This window comes from Sceloporus undulatus, chromosome 6 (genome assembly GCF_019175285.1).
Source record: "Sceloporus undulatus isolate JIND9_A2432 ecotype Alabama chromosome 6, SceUnd_v1.1, whole genome shotgun sequence".
Lineage (NCBI taxonomy): Eukaryota > Metazoa > Chordata > Lepidosauria > Squamata > Phrynosomatidae > Sceloporus > Sceloporus undulatus.
In genome coordinates, this window is record NC_056527.1 from 129,510,059 (window position 1) to 129,525,481 (window position 15,423).

General features: G+C 40.6%; 1 protein-coding gene across 15 annotated transcripts in view; it reads right to left on the reverse strand.

Annotated features, from left to right (window-relative positions):
- PKNOX2 (PBX/knotted 1 homeobox 2) overlaps positions 1-15,423 on the reverse strand; it is a 262,424-nt gene that overhangs the window by 61,706 nt on the left and 185,295 nt on the right. For all 15 annotated transcript variants that reach the window (XM_042476172.1, XM_042476171.1, XM_042476181.1 and 12 more), the window contains one exon: positions 8,263-8,402. In XM_042476172.1, coding sequence (XP_042332106.1) covers positions 8,263-8,402 — 140 coding nt within the window. The remainder of the gene's footprint in view (positions 1-8,262; positions 8,403-15,423) is intronic.

Consider the following 15,423-nt stretch of genomic DNA (forward strand, 5'->3'; position numbering starts at 1 on the left):
ATGTTTTAATGTGTGTTTTTTTAATGTAACCGAAAAGGTATTTTAGCACAGAGTGAAGGGCAGACTAAAAATGGAGACACTGATGAAACAGCACTGACTGGAAATGTGAAAAATGAAAGAGCATCTGTGTCCATAGTTCACCCTGCCAAGATGCTACCCACAAATCAAAACCTCATGCCTTTAAAGATAGAATAGCATTGTTTGTTGTTAACTGTCATCAAGCTGACTTTGACTTATGGCAGCCCTATGAATGAAAGACCCCCAATTCACCCATCAAGTCTTCCAGACTCAGGACCCATGGCTTCTTTGACTGAGTCTATCCATCTGGCATGTGATTTTCCTCTTTTCCTCTTGCCTTTTCCCTTAAAAAGCATTGTTGTCTTTTCTAGTGAGTCATGTCTTCTTGTGATACAGTTGGCCCTCCATATCCACGGATTCTTTATCCACAAATTAAACTACCCATGGCTTGAAAATATTTTTTAACAGACCTAAATTCCAAAAAAGCAAACCTTGATTTTGCCATTTTATATAGAAGACATCATTGTATTTAATGGGACAGGAGTACCCACATATTTTGGTATCCATGGTGGGTCCTGGAACCAATCACCAGTGGATACCAAGGGCCCACTGTATGTCAAAGTATGATAGTCTCAATTTACTCATCTTAGGTTCTAAAGAGAATTCAGGCTTCATTTGCAGTATGGTCTATTTATTGATCCTTTTTGCAGCCCACAGTATCCATAGAACACTTTTTCAGCACTACATCTCCAATGAGCTTTCTTCACTGTCCAGCTTTCACAACAATACATAGCATAGACCATCCTAACTTTAATATTTAATGATATAGCTTTACACTTCAGGATCTTGTCTAGTTCCTTCATAGCTCTCCGTCCAAGTCCTAGTCTTCTGATTTCTTCACTGCAGTCTTCACTTCAGTTAATGACTGACCAGTATGGAAAATCTTGAACTATTTCAATGTCTCCATTGTGTTCTTTAAGATCTTGAAAGATATGTAAATCATCTCTGGTCATTATTTTTGTCTTCTTCATGTTCAACTGTAAACCTGCCTTAGCACTTTCTTCTTTGACTTCTTCAGTAATTATTCCAAGTATTTGCTATTTTCTGCTAGTAGTATGGTTGATTTTCCTTCCTCCAATTTTCATGCCTCCTTCCTCCAAGTCTAATCTATCTTTATGTATGATACTTTCAGCATACAAGTTAAACAGTCCTAGTGTCCCTTCCTTTCCTGAATACAATTTGGATAGTAACATTTTCCATGGGCTTTTAAATTTATCTCAGTTATTTCTTTTCAAGATGGGAGTGGGAAAGAACATAATCCACCAAACCTGGCATCAAGAATAATCAGGAATTCATTTCATTAGTATTATGCAAAGGGATCTTGTAGCAACTTTGAGAGTAACTATATGAAAGAAATTATAGCATAAGCATTCATAGACTGCATCTGATAAAGTAGACATGGGCGCTTTACAGACTGCCCCAAAAGGGCGGTCTGCCGGCACCTCCATTTCCGTCATGGGGAAGCCTCAGTCTCCAAAAGGCGAGGCTTCCCTATGGCTGAAAAAGAAGCCCCCAAAAGGGGCTTCTTTTGGCGGCCTGCTTATGATGCCGCAAGGCGCCAATGGTGCACTTGCGCCATCATAAGCGAGCCGTGACGTGCAGACGCTAAACGTCCACGACGTCAAGGTGGTGGTGCCCATGTAGAAAGGGTGCTGCCATTTTGTACATGCTCGGCATGTACTAGGGTTAGGGCGTCCGGAAGGGACGCCCTTTTGTAACCCTAGTACGTGCCGAGCACGTACTTTTTGCCTGTGCGGAACGGGCCTTAGTCTATGAAAGCTTATGCTACAACTTCTTTTGGACAGTTAGTGTCAAGGGTGTGACAAGATCCTTTTGTACGTTTATATTCCAGACAAACATAGGCTAGGTCTCTGAATACTATTCCTTTTGCCTATAAAAGAGTATTTGCAATACAATGAAAAATGGATTAGATACTCTCTGATTCGTTGTTTTTAAGTCCCACAGGTCTGTCCCTAATAATTTAATCCAAAAAGTATCTCCCCCACTCCCAGATTTAAAATATAAGAAGATATCTTTTAGTTTGTCCCAGCCCAGTGTCTGCCAAACCTTGACAAGCTTTTTAGGTTTGTTACTACCTAAAAAAGAGATTCTTCCCCAGCAACCAACAGCTACAAGTAAAGGGCTCCCAATGGAAACATTTGATTCTATTTTCGCCAAGAAAAAAAAGGTGCTTTTACTAGATATTAAAGTGAAATAAAAGAGGAGACAATTGCAAAGCAACTGAATATGTTATAAATTCCAGCACTAACCATAAATCTATCAGAATGTGGTTTTTTGAATGTCTCTTGAAAGTGTGGAATGCACTCTAGCAGGGGAAAGCTTCATGATATAAATGGGCCTTCCCCTAACTACATATCAAGTTATTACTGTGAGCAGCATCACTTCCAGGGCAGCTGGAAAAAACACAAGCAAACAACTTCTGTCCATTAAGGTGAAACATATTAAACTGCTGAAAACAAAAATAAATATGTTACTCTCAACCAGATCTTTAGAGTTGAAATTGATTCACATTACTACATGATAGCCACAGAACACCACTTAAGAATCCTGTGCGCACTACCTTCCTCTTAGTAGTGAAGCGATTTTGCAGACGTTGCTGATGCTGCACACAGGTTGAGGATGATTTTTCTTTTGACCACATTTACTCAAATGTAATGCTTGAAGTTTCATGAAGAAAAGTTGGAACATGTCCAACCATTTCCACTGGGAAGACTGTTGGCAGGAAGACAGTCTGCCAAATAGATTACAGTCGTCCCTCCGTTTGCACGGACTTTGAATCCACGTCCCTCGCTTACCTGTGAGGAGCAAATGGAAGGACTTAAAATGGGGCATGTGCTTGTGGGGGCGCACTGCTATTCAATCCAATAGAGCTTGAGTATTGGTGGATTTTCGTTTTCACAGGGGGAGGGGGTCCGGAACAGATCCCCCATGACAATCTGTGGATGCTCAAGTCCCATTAAATACAATGTCATAGTAAAATGGTGTCCCTTATATAAATGGGCAAAATCAAGGTTTGCTTTTTGGAAGTTATACATTTTAAAAAGTATTTTCCAGCTGTGGATGCTTGAATCCACAAATAAAAAAACCCCATGGAAATAGATGGCTGGCTGTATTTCACCTTTTTTTTAGGATTTTTTCTCCAGTGGTTTCCCTGTTCCTTACTTTATCCTCACAACAATCTCAAGAGATTGGTTGAGAGAAAGAATGAGTGTTCCTAGATCCTTCCTTGAGCTTTATGGCGCACTGGGGACCCTAACCCAAGACTCTCAAGCCCCAAACCAACATTACAGTGACCACACCAGATCCCAATGATGGTTTTCATGGATCTTAATTGTTCCAAGTATTTCTCTGTTTTCATGTGATACTCGTCTTCCCCCACTCCTTTACAACACTGGTTTCCTCTTAGTAGTTATGAAGGGAGTATAGTGTTTTTGCTATCAAATATACTCAGAAAAGATTGGAATGAAAATAGCCCAGCTAAATAAAAACTAGGGAGACTAAAACAGGTTTGGATTTAAGAATTTGCATCCCTCTTGCCTCCGCTCCTTATTCCATCTTGCCATGCTACATTTCTCCCCCTATCCTAAACCGTCTTGGGGTCTTACACACAAATGGACCTACAGAATGCATCTTTGAGTGTACACAAATTGCATACAAGCACCTGTAATGGCCTTAAGTAATCCAGAGCACTTTCTGGCCCAAGGCACCAGTGATTAAACTGCCTTTACTTTGCATTGGGGAATTGGATGGGCCCTCCCCAAACCATTTCCATAGCAACTAATGTATTTCAGATTTAAAAGGGGGAAGAAGATGGAGGATGATCAAAGGCCAACTCAGTAAGTAGCATGAACAAAACAGGAGTTAGGCATCAGGTGTGCTAATGCCAAGTTTTGCTGCTTTCTCTCCTAGGCTTTGGAGATCCCATAGTTGGAATGGTGGGAGAGGCCCTGGACATCACTAATTTTTCTTTAAAGAAACTAACCCTAATACACATCTGTATCTCTCATTTGTTATAATTATTTTCTAGTTCTTCATATTGTTTGTTACTATTAATCTATATCTGATTTTCTGTTTAATAGTCACAACAATCCCTATCCCCCCCCTCCCTCTTGCCTATCCCTAAGTTGCCCATACATTCTGTTTCAAGTGTTCTCTGTTGGAAGGTGTTTGAAAAGCTGTCCAACCCAAGCCATATTTAAAAAGAGAGAATCATTAAAAGGGACAGTCTATGGAGTTTATTGCCTGGGCCTCAGAGAACGCATCCAGAGTGGAATGGAAGGCAGTGGGAACGGAACGGAAGAAAAACACATATTACCCCATGGAAGAACACCGCTGATGCTGCCGGAAGTCCCCAATCTGTTCCCCATTTGTCCCACAGCAGCTGATTTTCAAGAACTGTCAGAATCGTTCTTGAAAATCGGCTGCAGTGGGACGGATGGGGAATGGATTGGGGGCTTCCGGTGGCATTGGTGGCATTCTCCCATGCGGTAATAGGCATTTTTCGCCCGTTCCATTCCCTTTCCACTCTCTTCTGTTCTGCTCCGGGTCCATTCCACTCTTTGAGGCCCATGCGATAAACTCCTACCTTTCAACAGTTAGCACCTGCATAGCTGACTGAGTTCTTACACCCAACTCAAGTCACCTTGTCATGTTCTTTCACCACTTTAGATAGCTGCACTGTATTGCTATTTACATAATAGTATTTACATCTAATAGTTAGTGTAGTATAGCAGTTTGAGTACTGGAGTACTACTCTGAGAGACCAAGGTTTGAATCCCTGCTCATCCAGGGAAACTCACTGGGCGACCTTGGGCAAATTACATTCTTTCAGCCTTAGAGGAAGGGGATGACAAACCATTGCTGAACAAGTCTTGCTAAGAAAACCTGGTGATAGGTTCACATTAGGGTTAACATAAGTAAGAAAAACTAGAAGGCGCACAATAACAAAAATTACACCTAAATTTGCATCTCTACATATGATTTAGCACGTGTACATTTTATACACCTCTCTGTCTTCTGCTATCTTCATTTTTAGTGATGTACGATATCATCTTCGGAGGTTAATACCAATCACACTACCCAACTCAAAGGTTCAGAAAAAATAATTTTTCAGACTATTAGCATAGTCAGTAATTCTCCCAACCTTCGATCATAATAACAACCAAAGAATGATGGTACAGACGACAACTATGATGGTTGTTAATAAAGTATCTAAATAAGAATCTAAATTGACGTATCTAAAATATCTGGGCCCAGGCCAAACAAATAAACATGACAACATAAGCCCTTCTTACAGTCTAACAGACATGTTGCAATAGGGAAAAGGGACAAGAAAAGAAGAATACGGGTATCAGGTCTTACATGGAGGCTGTTTGGAGGTAATACAGCCAGCTAGCAAAAAAGAAACTCCCGCATGATCCAATTAGAACCAGGCGACTTTCAGATTTGGGAAAAGGGATGCTCCCTATTAACATATCAATCAAGCTAGCAGGGTATCAGAAACCTTCCTCTGGTCTTTTCTTAGTGCTCTCTTTTTAGCTGAGCCAAACCATGGCTAACATTACTTGGGCTTGGTTTTGGTGTAGCAGCATGCAGGTGCGGGTGAACAAATTAAGTACCGCATATATATATTTTTCTTTTTATCTGTGCTCTCTGAGAGGAGAGCATAAAAACTACAGCTTAAGCATTAATTTGAATTGAATGGGGCCTTGTTAAATTTATTGACATGAAATGAAAAATCCCCAATGCGGTTTTGAACCGTCATGCTACCCAGAGGCAAGAAATTTTAATTAAAAAAAAAATTCCTCCAGGCACTCAGTGAGATATTCAAGGCTTCAATTCAAACACTCTTCTTCTTGGCTCTTCCCCCCACACCCCTCCTCCAGATCCACCCAGCATAAAATCTTGTGCTTCTTTTTCTCTGGACTCCTTTCTTGTGTATACAAAACATAAATCTGCTAATGCACGGCATTAAAAGTGTGAAATCAAAATAGCACAAAAGATTCCAGAATCCAGGCTGTCTAGCTGGTAAAGCTCATGTACAGAGCAATTTTTGATAGTACGTAGGGATTGGCCTCATAAATTTCCATCAGGAATGTTGACATGCTTAAGTGTTAGAGCAGTAACTGGATATGTAGAGATAACAAAATCCCCCATGGCTGAGGCTTATGTCAAATATATACGTGTAAAATTACTGGCCAACTCCTTCAAGGTTATTGATTGGTCAGTTTAATTTCCTTCCTTGGGAGTTGTGCAGACCTTCAGAAGAATACCTGTAACTATAAAACATGTTTCCTTTGTCTGTCTACATAGCCAGGAGACAACATCAGCCAAGAAGGTATCCTAAACTACTGAAGGAACTTGCTGATGTTACTCTGAACCCCTTGCCATCGTTTTGAAAAATCTTGGTGAGCAGGTAAGGTGTCAAAGGACTGGAGAAAGGCAAACCATAACATTGTCCCTCTCTCTTGAAAAAGACAAACATGAAGAAGAAGAAGAAGAAGAAGAAGAAGAAGAAGAAGATGATGATGATGATCCAGGAAACTACAGACCAGTCAGCCTAACCTCAACAGTAGGGAAAACATTAGAATGGATTATGCAGGAGTCTGTTTGCAAGTATATTGAAGACAATGCAGTGATCAGTAGAAGCCGACAGATTTGTCAAGAACAAATCCTGGCAAACTAATCTTATAGCTTTTTTCAGTCCGGTCACTAGTTTAGTAGACAGTGGAAATGTTGTGGATGTCATTATTTGGATTTCAGCAAAGCATATTATAAGGTCCCACACAATGTTTTGATTAGCGAGCTGATTAAATGTGGAATAGAGGAGAACCATGTCAGATGGACCCATGACTGGTTGGAAAACGGTGCCCAAAGAGTCATCATCAGTGGATGCTCTTCAAACTGGAAGGAGGTCTTGAGTGGAGTGCATCAGGGTTCTATCCTAGGGCCATTACCTTTCAAAAATTTATAAATGACTTAGATGATGGGGTGGAGGGAATCCTTATCATGTTGGCATATGATACAAAACCGGGTGGGAAGATAGGAACTCAAAAGTGGAAGACAGTGGAAGATAGAAACAGAACTCAAAAGAACCTAGGTAAAATAAAAAATTGGGCTCTGTTTATTTATTACAAACTAATAAAATGAAATTTAATATAGACAAATGCAGAATTCTACATGTAGGCCACAGTAAACAAATGTATATGTACAAGGATGGGGGATGGCTCAGTAGTACTACATGCAAAAGGATCTTGGGATTATTGTTGATCATAAATCTAACATGATCCAGCAGTGTAATGCTGCAACAAAATAAGTGAATGCTATTTTAGCCTGCATAATAGTACCATAATTTCCAAGCTGAGAGAACTATTAGTCCCACTATATTCTGCACTGGGCACAACCCATCTGGAGTAATGAGTTCAGTTATTTTTTTTAATTTAAGTGTTTTCTCTAGGAACCTCCAAGTTGTTCAGTGTGACTCTGGTCAGCTTTCAGCAAAGTCATACTGATATACCTAGAGATTTCTAGAGATAACATATAAATTAAATCTGTGAATAATTATATCTGCAAAACTCAAGTTGCAAATGTGAAGAGCTGACTGAAGTTTGTTTCTTCATCATTTGCATGCATTTGCTTATGCAAACTTATGCACCTCTAATCAATTTGTTAAGCAACTAAAAGTCATATGATTAACTGACTAAGGTATTTTACACTGAAGTGGACACACATTTTGATTACTTGGCTCATATTAAATCCCTAAAGAAGTCCAGCATTTCAACTGCATGTAGCAAATGGAACTCAGTTGCATGCACCTTGGCAAAGAAGGAAGAGATTGTGCAGAAAAATCCCTAAGATGAAGTATGTTTCTCTACTGTAATGTTCATTGACACATCATCATGTTGTGTTGCTTGTAACAGAACTCCCTCTCTAATGAAGAAAGTAAAAATCTCTTTAGGGCCTCTGCTTCAGGCTCACCTAGTTGAACATGCACTGGAACCTGTCTTTCTCAGTCTATTGACAAAGAGCAGCTGAGGAGCAGCCTCTGTGCAGCCTCACTGACAAGCTAGCCCCAGGCCAAATTCCAGTAATATCTCAACATGCCACTACAGGGATGGGAGAAACAACATTAAAGAGCAGCCTGGCAGCACAATCCCTCTGTACCTGTAGACAGCCCGCTTGTCAGCCTCCAGCTGTGCCTGAGGATCGATAGGAGTGCTGGGGAGAGGTGTGTTGCCTGCTGCCGAAGGCGTGGTGATGTGAACTGGCTGGGCTTTAGCTGGCTGTTGCGCAGTGGCAGTCATCTGTTAAGCAAAGGAAGGACAAGAAAGCAAGAGGTTGAAAGGAGAACAAGATCAAACTATGCATGATTGCTTCTTGAAGGAGCACAGCGATTCTAACCAGCCACTTGCAAAAATGTCAGAACACGGAACCACTTTTTCTGTCTCCAGCAGCGTCACAAGTCCAGTTCTGGGACTTGTAGTCTAAAAAATATATTTTTCCTCCGGGCTTTGGAAAAGATATTCCTGCGTAAATCACAGAGAGTGGAATGGCTGGTTATGTACAAGCAGGGCATTCTCTTTTGGAGCTATGTGGCTGTTGTTAAACTACTACTGAGCCTCAATAGAAAATAATGCAATGATCCCCAAGTTTAATATAGATGGCACCAAGTTCAAAAGAGAGAGGGGGAAAAAGAGCAAGGTCCTTCTGCAAATACTTCAAGTTGGTAATGTATTGGGATAAGGTTTCTTGGCAATGAAAAAGGATTCCATGCCTCAGGAGTAGATTATGAGGCTTAAATGCCCTTCATGTATTTTGCTGCAAGCAGATGGTCAGGTTGGTTTTCAGGCTATACCAATCGTGTGAGAAGTCTGTCTTGCAGAATTCAAAGAAAGAGGGGACAGGAATGTGGACAAGGCAGAGGATCCACCCAGCCCAGTCTGCTCCGGAAAATCAAAAGCAAAAATACTTTGAGTTGGAAGATGTGAAAAGGTCACTTCTAAGAGCACAGCTTGGAATGGTTATTTTGTTTGGATGTCAAAACCCAGAATAGTCCCACAAGCATAGCTAATGGCCATGCTGGCTGGGAGAATTCTGGGACCTTTCGTCCAAAAAAGTGACTTTTCTGAGTTGTGGCAGGATAGTCTACATGCATATTTATTTATTTTTCCTTATTCAGGCAGCAATCCTATTCCCACTAAGCTAATGGTGCAATTCTAAATGAAAGATGCACCAGATGTAGAGGGTTAGGATTAGGTGCAGTGAAAGTCTCTTCTACTGGCAGAACTCTATTCTGCCAGCTGATTTCAGAGATTCACTGATAGAATAAACTGCTGGAGAACTGATCAGACTAAGACCTGTTGACAGAAGAGCCAAAACTGGAACAGGGCAAGTGAGGAGCTGAGCAGACCCAAATCTCCAGCTCAGGGACACAGTCACAATGCCTCCCAAAATCAGGTCAGCGTAAAAGTAGCCCTAAGTTATATCTAGCACCTTTAGTCAAAGAAGACTCTGGAAACAACACAGCTTAAGCTGGCTTTTTGTCAGGTCAGCTCATCTTAGCCAGGTTTGTGCTTTAAGTCCTATTGAGTACAGTACATCTTAGTACATATGCACAGGATCAGTAGTGTCTGGTGATTCCAAAGTCACAGGGGCAGTGAATCCACTCTAGTTCTTATCCATAGTTTAAAGGTGCTATCCAAGATGCTGAATCTATTTTGGTGATAAGTGTGGCACCTTGGACAGTTCCTTTCAAATCTGTGCTAAAATCTAGCATGGATTCAGTGTCCCACTGACAACAGGGCCACCACATGCCCTTGTAGAAGACTGGACTGTCAGTCTCCTTTAGCTGCCTATGAAAATACATAAAAGCATTACATAGTGTACTGAAAGCCTTCCACTTGAATGCAAGAAGTCCTGGTCAGCCCACTGAACTTTTGTTTAAGCAATCAACTGTGAAGAACGTGCAGTTTTATTTTGTACAGTACCGTGAATGTCAAGATCTTGAGTTGTTTTTTTAAAATCTAATACTGTACTAGAAATAAATAGATTTACTTAAAGTTATCCATATACATAGATTAAATTGCCTGGTTTTCTGGGACTAAGAGTTTGTGACTCACCCAGTTTCACCCAGTGGGTTTCCATGGCTGAGCAGGGTAGCAAACCCTGATCTCCAGAATCATAGTCCAATGCTCAACTAGCAGCAGCTCTTAATAAATTCATAGTCATCTCAAGTTCTACATCCTCTGTAGTTTAGTAGAACATATATAGGACGTTCCTAAGGTTTTTAAAACCTGTGATTTTCTCTATATAATTTAAAAAGTTCAAATAAGCTTCTACTTACTGGATAAATCAGCAAGGTGGAAGATGCCTGAAAACATACCAGTTAATATTGACTAGTAATTACTTTTATAAAAGTTGGCAAAGTATAGCTATAGGGAAAATACTTGGCTCACGTTCAGAAAGTACAGATCATTACTACTACGGTATGTTGGAAAGGGACTGGAAATGCCACAATAAAAAGAAAGGGGAGAAAAAAACCCCACACCAACCAACTTAAGGGAAAGAGGGACAGAAGACACAGTAAAACTCCATGGTGGAAAAGCCTTGTTGTCCCTCTTTGTCACTGGTGTGAGCAAGGCTAATGAATCACTAAAGGCTTCCAAAGGATGTTTGGAAATTCTTAATAGGATTTAAAGCAATTGTATTAGCACCATTGCTAGGAACTGAATGCATTTCACAGCCAAGTGGCCAGAGGTCTGTGTAAATGCAAGAGATTTGGAAGCTTTTATTGAGAGGAATGTAAAGTGAGCAGTAATTCATTATAACTCAACTCCCGCTTAACACAGCTCCGCATGCTGGCCGTCCGGCTAGGTTTCCACTCTCCAATTTCTTTGGACTTAATTAAACCAGAAGGCTGAGGCTAATGACTGATCAAAGCACAGACTTGCTGGATGTAAGTAAATTTCTCTCTGGGTACTTTCCAAGTCTTTGCTAGCTCAAAAGCCCCTCTTGGAAAGGGGATGGTCTATCACAAATAATCAGTGCAATAAATGACTTTGAAATGATATGGTGGGTCCAGAATGTAACCTGTTTATTGCTAAATTTAAAACCTTGCTTTTCATGGCCAATCTGCACTCCTGTGGGATGTTAAGTAAAATTAAAAACTCCCAAGCATCAAACAAAACAGTTTAGGATAAAACTCACAGCAGCTTAAAAGATTTTAAAACTTTGGCCCATGGGTTGCAATACAGCCATATTCTCTCACCCCACTAACATAGTTATTTTTTTAAAAAGCCTGAGGTATGGTGTGGGGGGGGGGAAAGAGTATTTGGGACTGAAAATCTATTAAAGTACATGGCAGGCCAGCCTACCTGAGACAATAACCCATACAAAAGAATGCCACCAAATGGGCGCTGCCAAATTGTGAAGTGGAGGAGCCAATTTGGAGAAGCCTCATAGCCATGACCCCAAATTAGTATTTAAGACTAAGGAGAGCCAAGGTCTAGTCCCCAAACAGCTGCAAAAATCACCCACGGCAGTTCCCAGAATTCCATAGCACTGAGTTATGGCAATAAAAGTGCGGTCCAACCAGATTATTTCTGCAGTATGTCCTAGACATACAATATGGGATTTAAAGGCACAGTCTTTGTACACATTTGTCACATCTGTGACCTCAGAAGAAGAGAACAAGAAGCTGGCACAACATCATACTTTAGTCCCAGCAGAAGATGAGAGAAGAGGTAGTACCTGCTGGACATAATCCCCTTCCCTACTACCATTCTCCTTTTTTATGCTTCCTGATTTATTTCGATTGTAAGCCCGAGGGCAGGGAACTATCAAATCAACAATTTGTAAGCTGTTCTGAGAGTCTATTTGGCTATAAATGTTCTAAACAAACAAACAAACATGGAAATCATAAAGGAGGAAAAAAACAGAAACAGCTGAATTGAATGGTATTCACAAATTCCTACCCATTCACAGAGGTATGAACCAAGACAATGACCTCATGGTACACTACATATATTAATATGAGATTCTTGCTACTGCACATGTAACAAAAGGGGAAATCTGCATATGTCCGTGCCCCATAGGAAAAATGAATGGGGCACATGTGCATGGCGGCGTGGCAGTGCACGCGCCACAGGTGAACACGCCATTCCTTTTATTGTCATGTGGCTTCCGCATAAACTAGAAGAGCGATGTGTATGGTGCGGGCACATTGTATCACCCTATCTATTCAAACTTGTATGCAGAAAATATCATATACAAAGCAAGTTTAGACATGAAAGAAGGAGGAGTGAAGACTGGAGGAGTGAAGATTGGAGAAAGGAACATCAACCATCTAAGATATGCAGATGATACCATACTACTAGTAGAAAACAACAAAGACGTGATATAATTACTAAAGGAAGTCAGAAAGGATAATGCCAAGGCAGGTTTACTGCTGAACATTGCAAAAACAAAAATAAGGATCACAGAGAACTTACAGAAATTTGATCTAGAGAATAAGGATACTGAAACAGTTAAGGATTTCCTATACCTTGGCTCAAGCTTTGATCAGAACTGGGATTGCAGACAAGAAATCAGAAGAAAACTAGAATTGGGAAGGGCAGCTATGAAAGAAATAGAGAAGATCTGAAAGTGTGAGGATATAAAACTGAAGGCTAAAGTTAGGATCATCCGAGGCATTGTACTTCTCAACACTATGCAGAGATGTGAGAACTAGACAGTGAAGAAAGCCAATAGAAAGAGAATCAGTTCTTTTGAGATATGATGCTGGAGCAAAGTGCTAAGGGTACTGTGGTCCAAAGGTACTGTGGGCAGTGCTCCCCTTAGCACTTTCCTGTGACCAGACAAATACAGTTTGAATGTATTCTGATTTAGAGTTTGAAAGTAAATTGTTACAAATAATAATTTGCTTGCAACTGAATCACTTTCTGGACAACTAAATCATAACAGATTGCATTATGATTGCAACAGAACAAGAACTAACTTTACTCTTTTTGTTGTACTAGTTACTTTTATATTTACAGTGTATGTATGGCCTATTTTGGTGTGGTTTGTACTGGTTTGTACTTTTAACATTCTGGTGTGCATTTTTTAAAATAAAAAACCCCTCACTATATTTATTTACATTTAATCAATTGTAATTAATTAATATTCTTTTCTATAGCACTTTATATTAAACTATAAATGTAATCAACTACTTTAAAGAAGTAGTTTGACTGTAAAAGTTGTGTGAGATGTCTGATCACCAGGCGTCACTGATAACCCGTTTGAAAAGAAGATGCTTATTTAATGTATTCACTTTCCAGAACTTTATTCCCTAAACTTCAAGGACAAAATAGCAGGGAAAAACTTTGCTCGGAAATGCTTTAATTTCTTATAAAGTAACATATGAAGTGCAGGATTTTTATGCAGATTCACAATTTTCAAAAGACCGACCCTCCTGTGCATTTGAAGAGATTATGCTCAATATTGCTGGCCCCTAGCAGAACTAGAAGATTATTAAAGCAGTTACTCTGCTCTCAAAGGATGTTTTTCCCATTGCTTCCTCTTTATTTTCATAGAATATAGTCCCCCCCTTCTTCTTCTTTTTTGCTAGCCAGTTCTGTTGCTCTTTGAAAAGCCCTGTCAAACAGTCTTTCAGTTGGCAAAGAAGCACATTTATGCTAAGATACTAGAATAGCTGTGCAAACGGCATCCTTTGGAGCAGAGTCTGCACTAAACAGATATGCTTCTAAAGTATAGGGGAGCAGGTAGCTCAAGATCCTGTAGTCCAACCCATATACATTTAGCTATTCACTTACATCTGTCTAGATTGCAGAGATTCTAGAGAGGTAGAAAAGCTGATGCCTTGCAGACGTTTTCAACCACCAACTCCAGTTAGCATGGCCAGTACTTGGGGAATAAAAGAGTCCCAGTCTAAAATATCTGAAGGATGTCATCTTTTTACCCCTGGCTGAGATTAAATAGGAGCAAGTGTAAGGCTACTAATGCTTCTTTAAGTCAAATGTTTTGGAAATATCAGTAGCTGCCCCAATCTGGGTGGAAGTAATTACATGAATCATAGAATCATAGAGTTGGAAGAGACCACTAGGGCCATCCAGTCCAACCCCCTGCCATGCAGGAAATCCAAATCAAAGCATCCCTGACAGATGGCCATCCAGCCTCTGTTTAAAGACCTCCAAGGAAGGAGACTCTACCACCTTCCGAGGAAGTGCATTCCACTGTCGAACAGCCCTTACTGTCAGGAAGTTCCTCCTAATGTTCAGGTGGAATCTCTTTTCCTGGAGCTTGCATCCATTGTTCCGGGTCCTGTTCTCTGGAGCAGCAGAAAACAAGCTTGCTCCCTCCTCAATATGACATCCTTTCAAATATTTAAACAGGGCTATCATATCACCTCTTAACCTTCTTTTCTCCAGGCTAAATATACCCAGCTCCCTAAGGCGTTCCTCATAGGGCATGGTTTCCAGACCCTTCACCATTTTTGTCACCCTCCTTTGGACACGCTCCAGTTTCTCAAAGTCCTTTCTGAATTGTGGTGCCCAGAACTGGACACAATATTCTAGGTGGGGCCTGACCAGAGCAGAATACAGTGGCACTATTACTTCTCTTGAAGTTGGCACTAGAAAGTGATCTGATATTTATATCCTGGTGCTTCTCTCCCCAGTCCCCTTTGTGCCAGTTTCCCAAACCCATCTTTACTTTCATCCAAGAATTACCCAAGTTAGATCATATTCACCTGCTTTAAGCACTTATCTGACCTGACCTGAGATGATGCAAACGTTGGGAAAAGTGTGATTGCATGTCTTTCTCCCTTTCCTCTGCAGGATAAAAAGGGCACAGAGGCCTTTGGGATATGTAGTTTTCCCAAGGGCTACTACATGGGGGAAGGAAGTCAGGGGATTTAGAGAGTTGGCAGAGAGGGAGAATATTCTGGATATCAGGGAGGCAGAAAGCAGAGCGTAACTGACTTGAAAGTATATCATTCCACTCTCCTGATTTGGCAGGGACAGCCCCAATTAATTTACCGTTTCCCCACATTTTCAGCTGCTTTAAAATGTCCCCGTTTCTCTCTCCCCTTCTGTCCTCAGCTTATTTCCATTGCTGCAAACTGTGTTCAAAGTGCAAATCTGCACTCAGTTAAGTCAGCAGAGGGAAAAGGAATGGATGAGTGGAATCTTCCCAGTTGGCTTAGGCAAAATCAAACTGCTGCAGCCTCTCTTAGCTTGTGTGTTCTTCCTCTTAGATAACTTTTGCCATCTTGACTGCACTCTGATATTGTTTGGCCACATGCATCCCTCTTTTTACTTATGAAAT